Here is a 19,850-nt window from a genome sequence, read left to right on the forward strand (position 1 = left end):
AGGAGGTCCTAGTCTAACGGACTTGCTGACCAAGGTAAGAATTCCCAATGCAGCCATCCCAGAAACACCAACAGAGGGCACCAGGCAAGCAAAGCCAGGGCCAGTGGGCAAAGGGAAAACAGAGATGGGTTTCTTGTAGGGGAGGGTTGGAGGATGACCAAAGGGAAGAACCTGGGAGGGTGGAAACATGGAAGAATGAAGTTGGAGGTGAAGCAAAGGGTTCAACCAGGGCTGTTTGTGGGCACCTGTCAAGTAGCCCTCAATCTCAGCAGGGAAATCAGCATGGCTGGGCACACCTCTGATGTGACTCAACAGGAATGCACACCGTGTGGGGAGCAATGAGGCCTTTTTCAGACAAGTAGAAGCAGTTTCTCATTGCAGGCCCTGGTCCTCATGGGGGACATTATCCCGTCAGACATCTGCCTGAGGGGCAGCACAGCAGGGCACAAGACACTCAGGAGGCTTCTGGAGGGCACCAAGAACCTCCCAACCATTCAGTGAGAGTCTTAGGAGAGGCAAAGTCCATCTTGATCTCAATTTGGTAATTCAATCTGGACATGAAGGGCATGAAGAAAGGATTTAACAATGACACCAGCAGCAAAAGGAAGGCTTGGTAAAATATGGGCCTGCTGCTAGATGGGGCAGGGGCCCTGGTGACAGAGAGAACAGAAAGGGCCAAGAAAGGGCCATGCCTTCTTCCTCTCTGAGTTTACTGGCAAGACCAACCTTCAGGGATGCCAGGCCCCCAAGACCAGAGGCAGGGCAAGGAAGACTTACCCTTGGTGCAGCAGTCTCAGGTTAGGGAACATTTAAAAAATCTGCACGTGCTTAAGTCCTTCGGACCTAGGGGATGCACTGGTGAGTGCTGAGAAAGATGGCTGATGTCATTGCAAGGCCACTTGACATCATGTTGGAAACGTCATGGGGATTGGGCGAGGTTCCTGAGGACTGGAAGAAAGCAAATGTAAACCCTATCTTGAAGCAGGCAAGAAGGAGGATGCAGGGAGCGGTCAGCCTGTCTCCCATGATACCCCTGTAGACAAGCTGAGCAAGTATGGACTAGAGAAGTGGAAAATGAGATGGACTGAAAAGTGCCTGAATCCCAGAGGGCTGTGTCCAGTGGCACAAAGTCCAGCTGGAGGATAATCGCCAGGGGTGTAGCCCAGGGGTTGATATGGGTCCCGTTCTATTCAGCCTTTCGTTAGAGTCCTGGAGGATGGGACCGAGGGCATCGTGAGCAAGTTTGTGGATGATACAGAATTGGGAGGCGTGGCTGGTACAGCGGCTGGTTGCACTGCTGCTCAGAAGGACGTGGGCAGGCTGGAGAAATGGGCATAGAGGAAGCTCATCAGGTTCAACAAAGGGAAACACAAAGCCCTGCCCCTGGGCAGGCAGAACGCCATGGACCGGTACTGGGGGCTGGGGGCTGACTGCCTGGATAGCGGGTTTCTAGAGAAGGATCAGGGGGTCCTGGTGGCTAACAAGCTGGCCACGAGCCAGCAGTGCGGCTGTGTGGCAAAGCAGGCCGACAGCCTCCTGGGCTGCGTTCAGGAGAGGTTTGCCAGCAGGTCGAGAGAGGTGATCTTTCCCCTCTAGTCAGCACTGCTGAAGCCACGTGTGGAGTGGTGTGTCCAGCGCTGGGCTGCCCAGTAAAAGAGAGACATGGACTTACTGGAGCGAGTCCAGCAAAGGGCCACAAAGATGAGGAAGGCACACAAGCATCCTTCAGGAGGAGAGGCTGAGAGAGCTGGGACTTTTTAGCCTGGAGAAGGGAAGGCTGATGGGGATCTTGTCCATGTGTATCAATACCTGACGGGAAGGAATGAAGAAGAGGGAGCCAGGCTTTTCTCCGTGGTGCCCAGTGACAGTCAATGGGTAGCAAGGGAAGCACAGGAACTTCCCTCTCAACACAAGAAAACACTTTTCTATGGTGAGGGTGATTGAACACTGGAACAGGTTGTCCAGAGGGGTTGTGGAGTCTCCATGCATGGAGGTATTCAAAACCCAGCTGGACCCTGTATTGGGCATCCCGCTCTAGACTAGACGAGGCCATCTCCAGAGGTGCTGCGAAGAAGAGTCAGAAGGAACCAGTGGAGGTGTCTAGTGCTACACTCTGCTCTGAGCAGGGAGAGCTTGTCCGTTAGGTCAGGTTGGTGAGTGCTTTCTCCACTTGAGTTTTGAGAATGTCTGGGCCCTGGACCCAGTACTAATCAACTATAAAGGTGTGGTTTTTTTCCTTAAACCTCATGTGAAATTTCCCTTCCTGCTTCTTGTCCTCATTGTCTCTTGTCCTCATCTTCCCTTCCTGACTGCCAGACAGATTCTCATGCCTACTCTGACCAAGGACAGCCACAACCTTCTCCCCAAGTGTGGCAAGACCAGGATCCCTTATGACTGCAGAGCCAGGCATTGTGGCCGGCTCTGAGCAGAGAGACACCCTGGGGGTCCCTGCCTGGGCTCAGAGGAGGGCATGTGGAGACACCCAGCACCTAACACAGAGGGAATGTGGTGGTGCCTGTGGGCTGACACCAGGGCAGCGTTTGGGGCAGAATGGGTGAGCAGAGAAGACCTCCAGCAGCTCCTCTGCATACCTGGGTAGGGAGTAATGCACTTGGTGGTGCTGCTGAGAGAGGATGGTGGCATGGGAGGGGAGGTACTAAGAGCTGTGGTGCAGGGCACTGGGGCTCAGAACTAGGTCTGGGGTTCCCAGCAGGCAGTGCCAGTGGCTACAGCCTCAAGAGACCCCTGGCCATGGAGAGATCATCAGCGAGTCTTGTCCTAACTGTGGAGAGCTGCTGTGGCTGCAGAGAGGTTACTGGGAGTGCTGGGGTCAGTCCTGGCTGCCCTGCACCTCCCAGCCCAGCAAGTCTCTTGGGTCTGCACAGCAATCGCACTGACTGGGGTGACAGCCCTGCCTGGCTGGGGATTGAGGGGAATTTAGGGTTTCCATCAGTGTGGGAGGTTCTTGGAGCATCATGGCTTTTGTTCAGATCCCTGTCCCTGTCCCTGGGCTAGCCCACACCTGCATCCCCACATGTGGCCTGAGACCTCTGCTGTGCAACCACCACTCGGGACAGGGTGCATTCAGGGTTGGGGAAACATCCTCCCGGCACAGTTCCCACAACAGACCTCAGTGCCTCATTCCCCTGCAGCCACCCAGCTTTGACTGCCCACCCCAGCACCCGACCCCTTCCCTGCCTTGGCCATGGCCCCCGTGAGGGTTTGCAGGCAGCCCTGCTCTGGGGTCTGCCAGGGTCTGGGCATGTGTGAGTCCATGCAGGTCTGGATGTTCCCCCAGTGTGGGCACTGAGCCCAGCAAGAGGATGAAGCTGGTCCAATATTGGGAGAGACTCCCCACAACCTCCCCATGACCCCCCAACTTATGTTTCCCACAGCCTTTTCAGCTCCACCCATATATCTTCTACTTTGGGGTCTGTCTTCCCATAGTTGCTCATGGGGAATGATGGGGATCTGGGGGTTGGGGTGGGGCTCTTGGGGGATGGGGGGTATAATTTCCGAATTGGGGTCCCCCCAGAGTTCGGGTTGGGGGGGTCGGTTTATTCAGGGTTCATTAGTGGCTGGAGGAAGGGGGATATAGGGGCACTAGAAGCTGGGAGGTGAGGGGGAGACTTGGGGAGGCCGCGGTGTAATTTTGGGTGTCTCTGGGGCAGATTGGCATCAATGGGGGGTCCCCGGGGGCATTGTTGGGGTCCCTGAGGGCAATTTGGGGTCCCTGGGGGCAATTTGGGGCTCTCTGGGAGTAATTTGGTCATTCCTGGGGTCAGTTTGAGGTGTCCCTGGGTAGTTTGGGGATCCCTGTGGTAATCTGGGGGTCCCTGGAGATCTTGAGTGTCTCTGGGCAAGTCTGGGCATCCCGGTGTATTTTTGGGTTCCTTGGGAAACTTGGGGGATCCTGGGCCAGTTGGGGGGTCCCAGGGGTAATTTGAGGGTCCTTAGGGGTAGTTGTGGTGGTCCCTGGGGCAATTTGGTGTCCCTGGAAGCAATTCAAAGGACATTAGGGACAGTTTGGGGGTCACAGGGGGCAGGTTTCAGGGTCCCTGGGGTAGGTCTGGGGGTCCCTGGGGATAGTTGAAGGGGCTTTAGGGGCGGTTTTGGGGTCCCTGGGGCAGGTTTGGCATCCCTGAGGGATGTTTTCAGGTGGGGGCAATTAAACCCCAGGGCAAAATAGCCCCCCCGGCAGTGGGACGGTCTGTGGTCCTCTCCGGTGGCGTGTCCTGTGGTAACGGGGTCCTGAGGTAGCCACCAACCCCCTGAAAAATGTGAGGGTAGGGGCAGGGGGATGGGGAAATCACCGCTGGTCTCTGAGGGACACCAAAGTCTTGGGGTTTGAAGGACATCAAGGTCTTGGGGTTGGGGATGGTCATTGATGGTCCCTGAGGGACACCAAGGTCTTGGGTTTTGGGGCTTGAGGGGCACCAATGTCTTTCGGTTTGGGGACAATCATCTCCAGTCCTTGAGGGACACCAAGGTTTTGGGGTTGGGGATGGTCATCTCTGGTCTTTCATATGTCTCATGTCATGTTGGAGTACCGCATAGGCCTGGAGTAGGCCCATGGCATGTGTAGGTGCTTCTTCTAATGTCACTGCTGCTTGAGGAGCTGGTAGGGCAGGAGCAGGCCCATAGATTCTGTAGGTGGTTTTGAAATAATTGGTGCCTGAATGGCCGATAGGCCAGGAGCAGGCCAATATCAGAGGTAGATGCTATGACATCCTCTGTGGCTGACTAGCAGATAGGCCAGGGGCTGTGCATGAGCTTGTGATGTCACTTCTGCCTGAGTAGCTGATAGGCCAGGAGCTGGCACATAGCTTCTGTAGGTGCTCCTGATGTCACCAAAACAATATTTCAACCACGCCCGAATACAGCTTTTTGGAAGAACCATCATCAGCAGAAGTCCATACACCACACACACGTGTGTGACACTGTAACTCATGCACAGACAGTGCCAGCAGTAGGAGGGTGTGAGGTCACCGTCAGGATAACCCATGAGCACACAGCAGTGGCAGTGCTGATGTCACCGATGGCACCCCATGGCTGTGGGGCTTGGTGCAGAGCGGCCGTGTGCTGTTACAAGGGCTTCACGGAGGACGGGAGCTGCCCGGCCCCGTGCCTGTGAGGCCGAAGGAGCAGCCCCTGCAGCCCTGGCTGGAGCAGTCGGGGTGGGGGGGGCTCGGGGACAACGCAGGGATGTGCCTGGGCACGGCGCCAGGAGGAAACCACAGACTTCCTGCCTGGGCGCTGCGGGGGGAGCGTGGGGAGTGCTGCGAGGCCACGTGGGCTGTGGTTGGTGCACCTGCAGGCTGGAGCTCCTGATGCGCCCGCGGGGAATAACGGCCCCTCGGTGACACGCTGACAGTCAGGGATCTGTCTGAGCCTCTGGGCTGCATGTCTGCTCCCAGGGCAGGGACATGTCCCAGCTCCGGCTCCTGCGAGGGACCTTCCATGGGGTCTCCAGGGAAGGATGGGTGAGCCAGCACTCCTGGGACGGGGCTCTGGCCTGGGCTAAGGCCCTTTCCCAGCTGCTGCTCCCAGCACAACGGGCTCTGTAGCAGGGGCAGGGGCTGTTTCCTTCCCTTCCTGACACAGCCTCCGGCGCAGTCCCAGCCCTGTGCTTCCCACGGCACGAGGGTGGCTGCACACTCTCCCCTTGGGCTCTTGGGTGTGCCTGGCATAGGAGATGCTCAGTGCTCCTGGTCTACACAGCAGGGTTCAGGGGGTGAAAAATCCATTTACCCCCACACAAGCAGCCCTGTCCTGTGACAGCCCCCCACCACAGTGACGTGACACCTGTAGCAGAGCCGTCTCTCATATATGGTCATGAATGGCGCTGGAGAAGTTCATTGGAGGGCTGGGCTGTGTCGGAGGGGAGATAGCTCCCGATAATGTCGAAAAAGGCCCTGCTGCTTTGATTGGCTGGTCCTGTAGCTGGGCTGGCATCTGCAGAGATATCTTGCCCTCCTGTCGTCATTGTCCCCAGGAGTCCCCAGGAGCTGTGGCAGGGAGTGTGGCAGAGCAGGGATGTGCTGGCAGGGCAGGAGGCTCAGGATGGGCACAGAGGGAGTCCTGTCCCCTCGGATGCTGGGGCTGCTCCTCTGGGTACAGCTGTGCAGCGGTAAGTGCCAGTTCCATTGTCCCACAGCCCAGGCCCAGCAGTACCAGCATGGCCATCGGGATCTGTCCGGGAATGGGGTTTCTTTGCAGGTGCTACTGAGGTGAGGGTCAGAAGGTGCTCAGGTCCATGGAGCCTGTGCCTGCCTGTCTGGGTGGGAGAGAGCATGTCCTTTTCCAGGGCTCCGGTGTTTGGGACAGCCTGTGCCTGACTGGATGCATAGACACCCTGTCCTGGGGTAGCCTTTGGGGACCCCTGTTCCCCAGCACTGTGCCTCTGGAGCCGGTGGTGGCCTAGCTGGGGATGGCAGCAGGCAGAGATCCCCAGGGCACTGCCAACCTCTGGGGTACCCCAGAGGCTTTGTGTGCTGCTCTCGGCCCCCTTGTTCCAGGGCAGCCCTGAGCCCATGAGGGCAGTTTGTGCCCTGCAGAGGGAAGGGGATGGGGGCATCTGCGTCGAGGGACATCCTTCCTGGGGGGCCTGTCCCAGTGCAGGGGCTGGGCTGACACCAGGGGCGAGGAGGGGATGTGGGTTTGGGGATCACTGGAATGGTCTCGGTGGGAACAGGGAAAGCCCTGGGAGTGGGGGTGGGTTTGGATGGTGCCAGGGCAGGTGGTTTGCATGGGAAGCTGCAGGGCTGTGTCCAGGGGGCTGTTCAGGGGGTGCTGGGCTGGGGAAGAGCGGGTGCCCTGTGCAGGGCTGGGCACAGTGTGCAGGTGTGCGTGGGCAGGGGGCAGGTGGCCGTTGGGGTGGGAAAAGGTGCCTTGTGCGGTGGGATGGCGAATGACCCAGCAGGGCCAGACCTGCTCACCCCCAGCCTTGCACAGCCCGTGGGGATTGAAGGGATCCCCGCACCGCACTGGGGACAGCCTGGAGGGGAGTGGGCTCCCACCCTGGCACCTCTGCCATGGCCTGGGCAGGGGCTTCCCCCAGACGTGCAGTGCTGCGGCTTGGAGCTCTCCTGACCGGTGCCATGTTGGTGTTTGAAGGGGCTGCAGAGGTGAGGCTGGTGAATGGCGACGACGACTGTGCTGGGAGAGTGGAGGTGAAACATCAGGGCCAGTGGGGGACCGTGTGTGATGACTACTGGAGCATGAATGATGCAGCAGTGGTTTGTAAGCAGCTGGACTGTGGGTCTGCTGTTGGAGCTCCTCAGTATGGACACTTTGGGCCAGGATCTGGCCCCATTTGGCTGGCTGATGTTGGCTGTAATGGCACCGAGTCTGCCCTGTCTGACTGCACTCACAGAGGATGGGGTGGACATAGGTGCAGTCATGCTGAGGACGCTGGAGCGATGTGTTCAGGTAAGGGGACAGCCTATGACCCACATCTGGGCGTGTGGCAGGGGAAGGGATCCTGGTTCTGCCCTTGGGGAGCAACAAGTGGGTACTGCAGCATTGCCCAATGTGGTCGGTCACACTGCTGAGTTGGGACTGTCATTGCTGGTGTTCCCCGTGCCTGGGAAAAGCCCAGAGGGAGCCGAGCCCAGGCTGAACTAACTCTGCCACAGTGTCTCAGCCCCTCTTCAGTCAGTGTCTTGGGCTGCAGATGAATCCTCCATCCCTGCCCTGGGATGTTCACTGATCTCCACTGCTCTGCACCCATTCTGCCAGTTCCCAGACAACAGTGCTGAGGGTCCCTGTGCTGGAGAAACCAGGGGTAGTTGCTTGGCACTGGACACCTTGGAGGAAGGGCATGAGATGGCTGGTCCCCTGGGTCATTGCCCTTCACAGGCATGAGTACCTCAACTGAATCAAAAGGGCTTTTCCGAGAGCATGAGTGCTGGGCCCTGGGAGAGGAGCAGGGTGGCACACAGCCCTTTCACTGCCTGTCCCCAGGGCTCGGCTGTGTGGTCCAGCCAGCTCCTGCAAGGCTTAGGAGCTTGGCAGCTGCTTGACTCTGCCTGTTCCCTTCTGCATCACTGCATGCACAGGCTGAAACTGGGACGTTCCTGGGGCTGTGACAGCCCCACGGGGACACGGCCCCATGCAGGCAGCGCTGACCTGCTGCCCAGCCTCTCCTGCCTGCCCATGGTTCCCCACACTGCCCCATGAAACAGAGGCTTTGGCAGCACTTTCTGACTCTCGTCTGTGCCTTCTGTCACCCTCTGAGGCAGCATGAGCCCAGGGGGGCATGCAGGTCTCCTGTCCCTCTGCCTGGATGTTGCCTTGGGACCTGTGCACCTCTGGACAGAGCACTGTGTGCCTGGCTGAGGACACCCCCTCCGAGCAGGCATCGGAGAGGGCTGGACAGGCACCAGCCATGGTAACAGCTGCACCATTTCTGTGCTCTGTGACATCTCCCCCTAACAGCAACCTCCCAACACCCCAGAACACCCCTGGGAGCAGGGTGCATTTCAGGCTGCGTCAAGGTGATGGTCCTGCCTGTTTGCAAGCTCTGCAGGGGCTGAGCAGGCTGCAGCAGTCATTATCATCTGGGCCGGTTCTCCCGGACCCGAACTGCGCACACCACACTGCAGTGCTGGTGGGACCATGCCAGGCAGCACAGGGTGCCTTGTGTAGCAGCAGGTTGTCCAAGCATTTCCTGGTGCTGCAGCAGACACATACCTATGAGTGCTGTGATGGCGTAGAGAAGGTGTGCAGGGGGGGCGTGGTGTGTTTGTGTCACCAACACTCTGACAACAGCTTCCTCTGGGATGTTCAATGGGTGATTTGGTCACGGCTTGCTTGGAGTTGATGCAGGATGTGGTCCTGTATCTGTCAGAGGACTCTGGGAACTCCAGTTACTTTGTTTGTTCCAGGGTTTGTCCGGCTGGTAGAAGGGAATAGCCGCTGCTCAGGACGTGTGGAGATCCATGATGGGGACCAGTGGAAAACTGTCTGTGATTCCCACTTTGGTCCCAAAGCTGCTGACGTGGTCTGCAGGGAGCTGCAGTGTGGGGTGGCCCTGCCTGTCACTGGGGCAGCTCACTTTGGAGAAGGGGTGGGTCCCACCTGGGATGGAGAGCTGCAGTGTGTGGGGAATGAATCCCTCCTCATCTCCTGCCCCAGAGGGTCCCGCAGGGACCAGCCCTGCACCCACATGAACAGCGCTGCTGTCACCTGCACACGTAAGGACTCAGGGTGGGGTGTTGAACACTGGGTGAGCTCCAGCCTGAGGGGGGGCAGGTTGTGCCTGTGGAGACAAGGGAACTGGGGTACCTGTTCCCACAGGCTGGCAGAGAGGTGACCTTCCTGGGGCGTCCTAGACAAGGGCAGGGCTGGGCTGAATCCCGAGGATAAGGAGGGGGCATTGGTTGGGAGGGCTCAGTGCCATCATCCTGTTGCATCACAGGGGACACAGAAAGGCGTGAGGGTGGAGGATGAGCTGGGAGATGCCCAGGACAGGCTGTGGTCCAGGGGAGCTCAGGATCTGGGCAGAAGCAGCAGTGTGTGCTTGGGGGAGCCGTGGTGGGGGCAGGTCTCTTCTCAGGGTGCTGGCTGGGGAGGAGCGGGTGCCCTGGGTGGGCATGGGATGGGGCCAGGTTGCAGGGAGCCATTGGGGTAGAAGGAAGTGCCAAAGTCTGTGGGGCCACAAATGACCCAGCGAGGCTGGAGCTGGGCATCCCCAGCCTTGTACAGCCCATGGGGATAGAGGGGACCCCTGCACTGCCCTGGGGACAGCCTGGAGGGCAGTGGGCTCCCACCCTGGCTCCTCTGACTCCACCCAAGCAGAGATTTCCCCAGACCCACAGTGCTGGGGCTTGGCACTGTCCTGACTGGTCCTGTGTCAGTGTTTGAAGGGGCTGTGGACGTGAGGTTGGTGGACGGCAACAACGACTGTGCTGGGAGAGTGGAGGTGAAACAACAGGGCCAGTGGGGGACCGTGTGTGGTGACAACTGGGACATGCAGGATGCTGCAGTGGTTTGTAAGCAGCTGGACTGTGGGTCTGCTGTTGGAGCTCCTCAGTACGGAGGCTTTGGGCAAGGATCTGGCCCCATTTGGCTGGATGATGTTGGCTGTAATGGCACCGAGTCTGCCCTGTCTGACTGCCCACACAGAGGATGGGGTGAACATGACTGTGTTCATGCTGAGGATGCTGGAGTGATGTGTTCAGGTAAGGGGACAGCCTGTTCTCCACCTTTGGGTCTGGGACAGGGGACAAGGGACCTGGCTGTGCCTTCAGGGTGCAACAGGCTAATGCCAGAGCAGGGCCCGGTGTGGCTGGTCGAACTGCTGAGCTGGGACTGTCATTGCTGATGAACTCGGTCCCTGGGGAAAGCCCAGTGGGAACCTGCCCCAGGGTGCCCCTACCCTGCCTGGCCCCCGAGGTGGCTCAGATGAATCCCTCTGCCATGCTCTGACATGTCTGTTGGTTCCCATCTTTCTCCTCCCTTTCACCCAGGCCCCGTCTGGCAGCAGTGAGGGCCAGGTCCCCCCATGCCAGAGGTGCCAAGAGTGACTCATGCAGCCACCCACAGCCTCGGGGAAGGGCATGAGATGGATGAGGAAGTTTGGGTTTTGCCCCCGGCAGACAAGGGTCCCTTGGCCCAAGCAAAGGTATTGCTTGGAGAGGAGGAGTGCTGGGCTTGGGCAGAGGAACAGGGTGGCATGTGGCACCTCCTTCCTCCCTCAGGGTCACCCCACAAGAGCCTGCCCAGGGGACAAAAGCCCGTCCAGGAGTGCTACCTCACTGCCCAGCCTCTCATGTCTGTCCCAGCCTCTGGCTACCTTGCGCTTTTGGGTTTGCCAGCACTTTGCTGGCTCTCCTCTGTGCCTGCCCTTGCACTGGGAGCTCGAGTAAGCCCAGGGTTGCTCTTCTGTCCACTCTCCGCCCTCTGCCCGGCTGTTGGCCAGGGACACGCGTGCCCAGCAGTGCACTCTGGTCATGCCTGAGGACCTTCTTCCCGGCAGGCGCCGGAGCGGGAGGCTGGCACAGACACTGACCACACGTACAGCATGACTACCTTTGCCCTGTGACATGTCTCATCTACCAGCAGCACCCCAACAGCCCAAGACCCCCATGGAACGGGGTGCATTTCTGGTGGCACCAAGGAGTTCTTCACGCTGGGCCCTGAGCTTGGTGGGGCAGAGCAGGCTGCAGCAGCCAACAGCGTCTGGGAGCATTTTGCCATATCCCAAGTGCTCTGGGTGCTGCAGTGGCCAGGGACCAGCGCTGGGTAGCCCAAGGTCTCTGGGGCAGCAGCGGTTTGTCTGAGAGATTCCTGTGGCTGTGAGTTTGGGAGAGAAGCAAGCCCACAAGTGCCGTGCTGATTTCTGAGGAGCAGCATGGGGAGCCCGAATTTTTTGTGCCATCAGCAACCCCTGAGAGCAGCTGGTGAGGTCATGAGGCTTTTTGCCTTTGACCACCTTGGAGATCAGATGGGACATGGTCAGGGGACTGCCAGAGGGTGGTGGGAACTCTCGGGGGTCCTTGTTTGCTGCAGGATCTGTCTGGCTGGTCAGAGAGAATAGCCCCTACTAAGGATGTAAAGTGATCCATGACGGGGAACCTTGGAAAACTGTCTGCCACTCACACTTTGATCCCAAAGTCACCAACATCGTGTGCAGGCTTTGTTGTGGGTCTGCAATAGACACATACTCTTGAGTGCTGTGATGCTGTAGAGAAGGGGCGCTGGGGGACCTGGATATGTTTGTGTCACCAACACTCCCCCAACAGCTTCCTCTGGGACGTTCAGTGCATGATATGGTCATGGATTGCTTGGAGGTGATGTGGGAACGTGGGCATTTAAGTGCCAGAGAGCTCTCAGTTGTTTTGTTTTTCCCAGGCTTTGTCCGGCTGGTAGAAGGGAAGAGCCACTGCTCAGGACGTGTGGAGATCCATGATGGGGACCAGTGGAAAACTGTCTGTGATTCCCACTTTGGTCCCAAAGCTGCTGACGTGGTCTGCAGGGAGCTGCAGTGTGGGGTGGCCCTGCCTGTTGCTGGGGCAGCTCACTTTGGAGGAGGGGTGGGTCCCACCTGGGATGGAGAGCTGCAGTGTGTGGGGAATGAATCTCTCCTCAACTCCTGCCCCAGGGGGTCCCGCAGGGACCAGCCCTGCACCCACATGAACAGCGCTGCTGTCACCTGCACACGTAAGGACACAGGGTGGGGTGTTGAACACCGGGGCTATGCTGGGGCTCGAGGAAGAGGGCAAGGCCCGTGCTGGGCTGGGCGTGAGGACAGGAGGGCTGATGGGTTGTCTGCAGCATGAAAATAGTGCAGAGGGAGAAGAAAGGCATGCTGTGCCTCTGGCCTCTCCGCCAGCTTCTGAGGGTGCAAGAGCACCGATCCACCCTCAGTCCTCCTCTGTCCCCAGAGTACACAGGGTTCAGGCTGGTGAACGGCAGCACGGCGTGTGCGGGATGGGTGGAGGTCCAGGTGCTGGGGACCTGGGGGACCCTCTGTGCCTCCCACTGGGATCTCTCGGATGCCCACGTTCTCTGTCGTCAACTCAACTGCGGGTTTGCTGAGTCCATTCCTGGAGGAGGGCATTTTGGGAGAGGAATTGGACCGGTCTGGAGAGACTCATTCCACTGTGACGGGACTGAAGTCCACCTGGGACAGTGCCCAGTGATCACCCTGGGGGCCTCACCGTGCTCCCATGGGAATAACGCCGCTGTCATTTGCTCAGGTGAGTGCTGGGAAAATGCTGCATTGACTCCCTTTGCCCCTTGTGTGTGACATGGCCACCCAAAGCAGGGGTCCCATGGCATTACCAAGATGAATTTCTCCCTGGAGAAAGCCTTGCTTCCCCAGGAGCCTTCTGGAGGGCTTTGCCTGCTCAGGCTGACCGCTCTGCTGTGGGAGAGCTGAGGACTGAACGGAGGCAGGCATCTGCCCTCAGGGCAGCGGCTTAGGCCCCCATGCCACTGCCAGGCCTGGGCTCCTGTGTTTTTCTCCTATGGGATGAGCCCAGGACAGGGCTGCGGAGCTCTGCTCCATCCCTCTGGCTGCAGACAACCGCATGCCATCCCCACAGAGAGCCCTGCAGAGCCTCATCCCACCACCCAGGCAGGAGCTGCCTGGGTGACCCCAGCAGCAGCAGAGCTGGGTGTGAGCTGCAGAGCAGGCACGGGCTTTGCCCTCTCTTCTTGTCAGCACAAGGCTCAATCTTGTCCTGTTTGGTTGGAAATTCCCCCTTGCCCTCCTCCCTGAAGGGTGCCATGCTCCTCAGTGCCACCAACGGCTGTGGTATCTCTGCTGTCCCCAGGCTCAGCCGGGTTTGCATCCCTGCGGCTGGTGGGTGGAGGGAGCCGGTGTGACGGGCAAGTGGAGATCTTGCAGCGCGGGACGTGGGGCAGAATCCTGGATGACCAGTGGGACGTACAGGAGGCCAGCGTGGTGTGCCGGCAGCTGCAGTGTGGACAGGCAGAGGCAGCCTACAACCCCCCAAAGCCTGAGCGAGGGACGGGGCCTGTAGGGCTGCGAGGGGTCCGGTGTGCAGGGCATGAGACCAAGCTGACCCTCTGCAACACCTCCCTGCCCGAGAGTGCACTGGTGGCAGGGGTTGCAGAGGACGTGGGAGTCATTTGCTGGGGTGAGCAGCACTGCATGGGCCCCCCAGATGATGGGTGGGCAGCCAGCCCCTGACAGCCACTGGGGTTTCTCTCCACTGCAGGGAGCCGGCGGGTCCGTCTGGTGAACGGGTCTGGGCGCTGCGCCGGGAGAGTGGAGATCTACTACCAGGGCAGCTGGGGGACCGTCTGCGACGATGGCTGGGACCTGTCTGATGCTGCTGTCGTTTGCCACCAGCTGGGCTGTGGAGGGGCGGTGGAGGCGGCCAGCTCTGCTCGGTTCGGGGAAGGCTCCGGGCAGATCTGGCTGGATGGCGTGACCTGCTCTGGGGACGAAGCTGCTCTCTGGGACTGCCCTGCCAGGCCCTGGGGGCAGCACGACTGCGGGCACAAAGAGGATGCGGGAGTCATCTGCTCAGGTCTGTGCTGGCAGCTGTGGTGTGAGCCTGCTGCTGGGGAGGCCAGGACGTGGGGAGAGCCAGGCATGGCCAAGGCTGTCCCTGGCTGCCTCTGAGCCCTGGCATGAGCCTGTGGACACCCATGCACGGGCACCCTCAGTCCCACTGGGGTCCCTGGGGAGCTCAGCCATCCCCAAGTGTTAGCAGGAAGGGCAGGGGTGTCTGTGCATCAGGGACTTCTCTGTGCCCCTGGGTGCAAGGGGCACGTGCTGGCCCTGCCCCTGCCTGGCTGAGGGCCTGGGGAGTGCAGAGGTGTCCTGGCTCCCACAGCCCCAGACCAGCCTCTTCCCCCTTGGTGCCTTTCCACCCAGAGTTCGTGGCCCTGAGGCTGCAGAACAGTGACGGCTGCTCCGGGCGCCTGCAGGTTTTCTACAACGGGACGTGGGGAAGCATTTGCTCCAACTCGATGACTCTTGACACGGTGTCGCTGGCATGCAAGGAGCTGGGCTGTGGGGACGGAGGATCCCTGGAAAGACGCCTGCCCTATGGCAGGGTGTCTGGCCCTGCGTGGCTGGATAATGTGCAGTGTGGGGAGAAAACCAGCTCCTTCTGGCAGTGTCCCTCCACTCCCTGGGACCCACAGTCATGCGAAGACCTGCGAGAGGAGATCCACATCACCTGCAATGGTAACTCTGAGCCACTCGGGCACAGTGTCACCCCAGCTCCTGCTCCCCTCTATGCACAGCCAAACACAGAGGGCCTTTTCCTTTCTGTGTCAGACCCTTCTGCTGCCGGTGGCACAAACGTGACCACAGCCACACAAGTCCAGCAGCAGTTGTCACCCAGGTTGCCAGCAGCACCTGGGGGAGGCAGAGGCATCTCCAGGGGAGGTCTCAGAAGAGACCACACAGGCTTCAGAAGAGACTCCCCTCCACAGACACGCTACTGCTGCTCTGTGAACCAGGGACCTTTAGGGGCTGAGCAATCAGGGTCCCCTCAGTCCTGCGCGTGTCCCCTGAATGACCGGGCTTCAGATGCTGCCATGACCGAGATGGTACAGGGAGGCACAAGTAGAGCTCAGCCTAACTCTCTTCTGCACGATCCCACACAGCAGCCCCTTCACTTCAGTGTTTCTTTCTTCAGGGGCACGCCCAGAAATATCCCCGGAGCCATTGGCCCCATGCCCCAACTCCACGAGCTGCACAGGTATTGAGCTGCTCCTCTGTGTACCCTTCTTGTCTGGCAGGGCTCTGCCTGCTGTCTCAGTGCCATGGCAGGTCTTTGCCTTCTCCAGACAGGGAGAAGATTCGTGCCGTGGGAGGCGAGGACGGGTGCTCGGGCAGAGTGGAGGTGTGGCACCGTGGCTCCTGGGGGACGGTGTGCGACGACTCCTGGGACATGCGGGATGCCGAGGTGGCGTGCAGGCAGCTGGGCTGTGGTCCTGCGGTGTCTGCCCTGAATGAGGCTGCATTTGGGATGGGGCAAGGCCCCATCTGGCTGGAGCAGGTGGAGTGCCGCGGGACGGAGCCATCCCTGCAGGACTGCTGGGCCCGGCCCGGGGATGGCGGTGCTTGCCGGCATAAGGAAGATGCTGCCGTGCGCTGCTCAGGTGAGCGGCAGGGCTGGGACGCCTTGCTGGAGTATTGGCAGGGACCTGGGGAAGGCCTTTCACCCCCTTGGTCCTGGCATGGCCCCTGACCTCCCGAGAGCAAGACTGTTCCTGCAGAGTGCAGGAGCCTGGTGCCAGGCAGGGAGCAGCCTCGGTGGAACTGGGTGTCCTCTGGGCACTGCCCGTGGGGCCCTGCAGCCCCAGGGCTGTCCCCTGGGCTGCCTGTGCCATCCTGCCTGCCGTCCAGAGCAGAACCCTGGGCCCTGTCCCGGCCTCCCTTTCTGGCACTACTGGAGGAGCACTTTGGGTGGGATGTGTCAGGGACATCTACAGACACATGCGGTGTGTTGGTGAGGAGGCTCCCCGATACCTGCACACCCACCCTCTCAGCCCAGCTCTCCTTTTCCTCCTCTGCAGCTACACCCAGGACAGCAGCATCCCCAACCCGAGCAGGTAACTTGTCCTCCTGCCTGAGGCTGGGTATCCCTGGGGCCAGGCTGTGACCCACAGCTGGATGGAAGGGGCTGCTTGCTGGGGTGGGAAACTCCCAGGTGGAGGCACTGGGGAGGTGGTGGTGGTGTCAGGGAGGGTTGGAATGTACTCAGCAGGGTGGAAGCTTGCCCATGAGTCACCCCTGGGGCCCTCCACCCCCTGCTGCCTTGTGTGATTGAAGTCAGGGCTGGTGCTGCCCCCTCCTCTCCCAGGCCTGGTGCTGCCCCTGCCATGTTCTTGCCCATACAGGTCCCACGCGGGGCCGTTTGACCAGCAGCGGGAGAGTCTCCATGCCCGTCATCATCTGCATCATCCTGGGGGCCCTCCTCTGCCTGCTCCTGGCCCTCTTGGCTGGGCAAGTGCTAAGGGCCAGGTCGGGACGCAGAGGTGGGTCCTTCCACAGTAGTCCCAGGGGGAGATGCCTCCTGGAAGGGCTGTGGGGTGTCAGTGAGAGGCACAGGCAGAGCTGGAGGGGATGAGACTGTGTGCTGCTACCTGTCTCATCCACCACCCCATTGACTGCCTGGCCTTGGAGCAGCAGCAGCAAGGGTTGGAGAGAGCCCAGAGGCATGGGGGGCTAGTACTGGGGCAAGGAGAGAAATGGCAGACTGGGGATGGCCAAGGCTGTCAGTGCTCTGAGTAGTGCTGGAAGGGGCTCTGGGACAACAGAGCTGACAGGAGGCGTGTGGGGCAGTAGGGTCCATCTCCATGGTGTCAGGTCTCCAGCCTGTCCCTCTGCCCAGCCCTGCCCACCCCATGACAGGGCAGGGGCCCTGCTGTAGACCCATGGGGCAGATAGGGAGCAGCTCCAGGTGGAGAGGAAACATGGGAGCTGCTCCAGGGTCAGACAAGGGGGGCATGACCCAGGGGCCAGAGGACCATGAGCGCTGTCTCTGAAAGGATGATGCGAGGGTGATGCAGCCCTAGATGATCTCCACAGCAACGTTGCCCTCACTGCGGATGTGGCAGTCGTGTCTGGAGAGTGCAGTGGGGCTGTGCTGTCAGAGCAGGCCTGGGCTGGCCCAAGCAACAGGTCTGGGGGAGCACAGTGGGATCCCAACACCCCTCTGCCTCTCCCTGGGCCAGCTTTGCCTCTGTCCCCAGGCTCCCGGAGAGGTCAGGAGCTCTTTCCCGAGGCCGTGTACGAGGAGATCGGTTACAGCCCAGTGTGGGAGAAGCAGGCAAGGTTTGGTCGCTCAGGTGGGTGTGGGTCCTCCCTGGAGGCACATCTGCAGGACCCTTTCCCTTGGCCCAACCCAGAGATGATCCCCTGGAGCCCCCCACACTGTGGTCCCTGCAGTGCTGGGGCCGTGTTATCTGTGGGGAGAGCATCCACGCCTTGGGACCAGGAGAGGAGCTTTCTCCCCACCAGCTTTGCCCGTCCCAGCTGCACAGCCCCTCTCTTTCTGCCCCTGCACCCCATGTGACACGTGAGGAGTGAGGGAAGGGGCTGTCCTAGCGCAGCTCAGGGAGCACCTTTGAGACAGTGTTTGTCCTGGGGGAGCAGAGTAAATTCCCCGCCCTCCTCCTCATGCAGCCCCAGCTCTGTGGGTCCCCCTTCCCCAGCAGTGCTGACCATGAGACAGGTCAGTGGGGCTCGCTCCATAACACCTGCTGTGCATCTCTCCAGGCTCCTATGCAGAGGAGTCCCTGACCCAGCTGCAGCCCTACCCTGGGGACACCGAGGAGGAGGATGGTCTGGGATCCGCACCAGGTAACAGATGCAGGAAGGGGTTGGTGTCCCTGTAGACATGTGATGGACAGAGGTGTCAGTGAGTGTCACTGTCAGAGATGGGGAGGACATGGGGGTCTCCTGTGGTGCTGCCAACACCAGTGTCTCAGCCCTGTGTTTCCATGTGCATCGTCCCATCCTCTGCTCTGCAGGACATAACTTCTCACTGTCACCAGCTCCCCTCTCCTTTCAGATGTCCTTGTTGTGCCTGGAGGCGACCCAGCAGATGGCTATGATGATGCCAAGGAGGTTCCTGACTTTGGGGAGGGTGCTGAACGTGAGCAGGGAGCTTGGGAAATGCCCAGGGTGCCAGAGGAGGAAGCAGGGTCCAGGGATGCACTAGGAGGTGAGAGGGAAAGATAGCGCTGCTGGTTCCTGGGGTGCCATCCCTGGTGCCACCCATGTCGCTACCGTCCTGACACCCAAACCTCCTGGGGAGGGAGAACCTGCCCGGGGAGGTTTTCTTGGAGGGACTGTGGGTGGGAGAAGGAGCCAAATGTGGTGAGGAGGAGGGAGGAAGGTGATGTACAGACCCCATGGGGTGAACTGCAATGTCCTGCCTTGCTGCTTGCAGGGGGCAGCCTGCACTCCCGGAGAAGTGCTGGGGTCCCTGGAGCTGAAGGAGACACCTCGTCCCTGTCCCTGGGGAGCATGGGCTATGATGATGCTGAAGAGGTGTCTGTGGCACATCCCCATGAGGACACAAAGGCTGTGACACCAGAGCTTGGTGCACAACAATCCCCGAGCCCCCGGCCAGGAGAACCTATCCCTGCTGTGCAGCTGGGTGCAGCCAGGAGGGAGGAGAGCTCTGTGCAGCTGGGAGAGCTGTGAGCACCAGGGAAACATCTCCCTTCACCACCAGCAGCAGAAACTGCCTGCAGTTTCCTCTATTTTTATTCCCGCTTTTACACTGTGCGACCATATTTGTTCTTAATAAAAGACTCTGAGGGCTTTGACCCAGAGCTCGGTCTTGCCTGCCCAGGTGTTGGGTCACCTCCCTGAGGCTGATCAGGGGGCACAGAGAATGATGACTCAGTGGTAGGCAAGGGGCACATCACAGGGACAGCAGGCTCGGGGTCAGGCTGTGGGGCTGCAAGAACCCGTGGTCCCTGGGGAATAATCCTGCTGACAGAGACATTTCCATGCTGCTGGCCATGGGCAGTTTCTAGCCAAAATGGCGCTCTGGTAGGTGTCGTGGTGCACCCCAGCAGGAGCATCCATTTCCTCACCCTTGGGTTTCCAGCTGCTCTTTTCCACAGGCCCAGCCTGTGCCACACTGGTCCCCCAGTGCAGAGGACATGCCAGAGCTGCTATGTCAGGGTCAGTCCTGGGCTGTGGCCCCACAGAAGTGAACCCTTATGTGCCTGAGTCCCCTGAACACCCCAGCCATCGCCAGGGGGTATCATGGCCCACAGATTATCTCCCACATTGGTTAGGATGCAGCTCTGCTCCTCCCTGCCCCAGCACAGGGTGCAGAGCCACTTTCTGGGACACACGAGCTGAGACTCCCTGTCCTCATGCTCTGCCAGGACCCCAGTCTCCATGGGCTGTTCCATGGGCTCCAGCCCGCAGCTGCCTGAGACTGATGAGTCAGGGCAAAAGCAGCCCTGGAGATGCTGGGGATTGAACCCAGGACCTCCCACATGCAAAGCAGGCGCTCTGCCACTGAGCTACATCCCCTTGACACCTGCCAGCAGGAGAGACACTCTCCTCCCGTGATGTGTCTATGACAAGCACGGTCCTGTTGTCCACTGCGTGCCCAGGGACCCTCTGCAGAAAAGAGCACTTGAACCCTTCTGAGATGGGGAAGCTGGGACTGCCTCTGTGCTGGGGCCTGATCCTGGCACAGGGCTGCACTGCAGAGTGCTGCCCCTCCAACGCCTCTGCAGGGCAATGGGGCAGAAGGAGGCTCTTGCTGCAGGTGCTGCTCCCACGCTCTGGCCCACTCCAGGGTGGGTCGATGGAGAGGAGAAACCCGCTTCCCCTGAGCCTCCTCTGCCACCCAGGGCAACACCCCTCTGTGCCACATCCG

The 19,850-nt window shown here is 60.0% G+C and overlaps 1 protein-coding gene and 1 non-coding gene across 2 annotated transcripts; one reads left to right on the forward strand and one right to left on the reverse strand.

Annotated features, from left to right (window-relative positions):
- Positions 1-1,401: 1,401 nt before the first annotated feature.
- LOC140645574 (scavenger receptor cysteine-rich type 1 protein M130-like) lies at positions 1,402-18,649 on the forward strand. Its single transcript, XM_072849041.1, is given in 20 exon segments — positions 1,402-1,568; positions 2,039-2,139; positions 6,558-6,832; positions 6,835-6,948; positions 6,951-7,431; positions 8,889-9,197; positions 9,861-10,184; positions 11,857-12,165; positions 12,390-12,704; positions 13,284-13,610; positions 13,692-14,006; positions 14,357-14,671; positions 15,129-15,191; positions 15,280-15,594; positions 16,012-16,047; positions 16,336-16,473; positions 17,191-17,286; positions 17,717-17,800; positions 18,012-18,164; positions 18,393-18,649. Coding segments are annotated over 20 exon segments (4,494 nt in total).
- Positions 18,650-19,426: 777 nt separating this feature from the next.
- Positions 19,427-19,498, reverse strand: TRNAA-UGC (transfer RNA alanine (anticodon UGC)). Its single transcript has one exon. It is a non-coding gene; the product is annotated as a tRNA-Ala (tRNA).
- Positions 19,499-19,850: the final 352 nt, after the last annotated feature.

The sequence above is a fragment of the Ciconia boyciana genome, chromosome 35 (genome assembly GCF_034638445.1).
Source record: "Ciconia boyciana chromosome 35, ASM3463844v1, whole genome shotgun sequence".
In the NCBI taxonomy this organism is placed as follows: Eukaryota; Metazoa; Chordata; class Aves; order Ciconiiformes; family Ciconiidae; genus Ciconia; species Ciconia boyciana.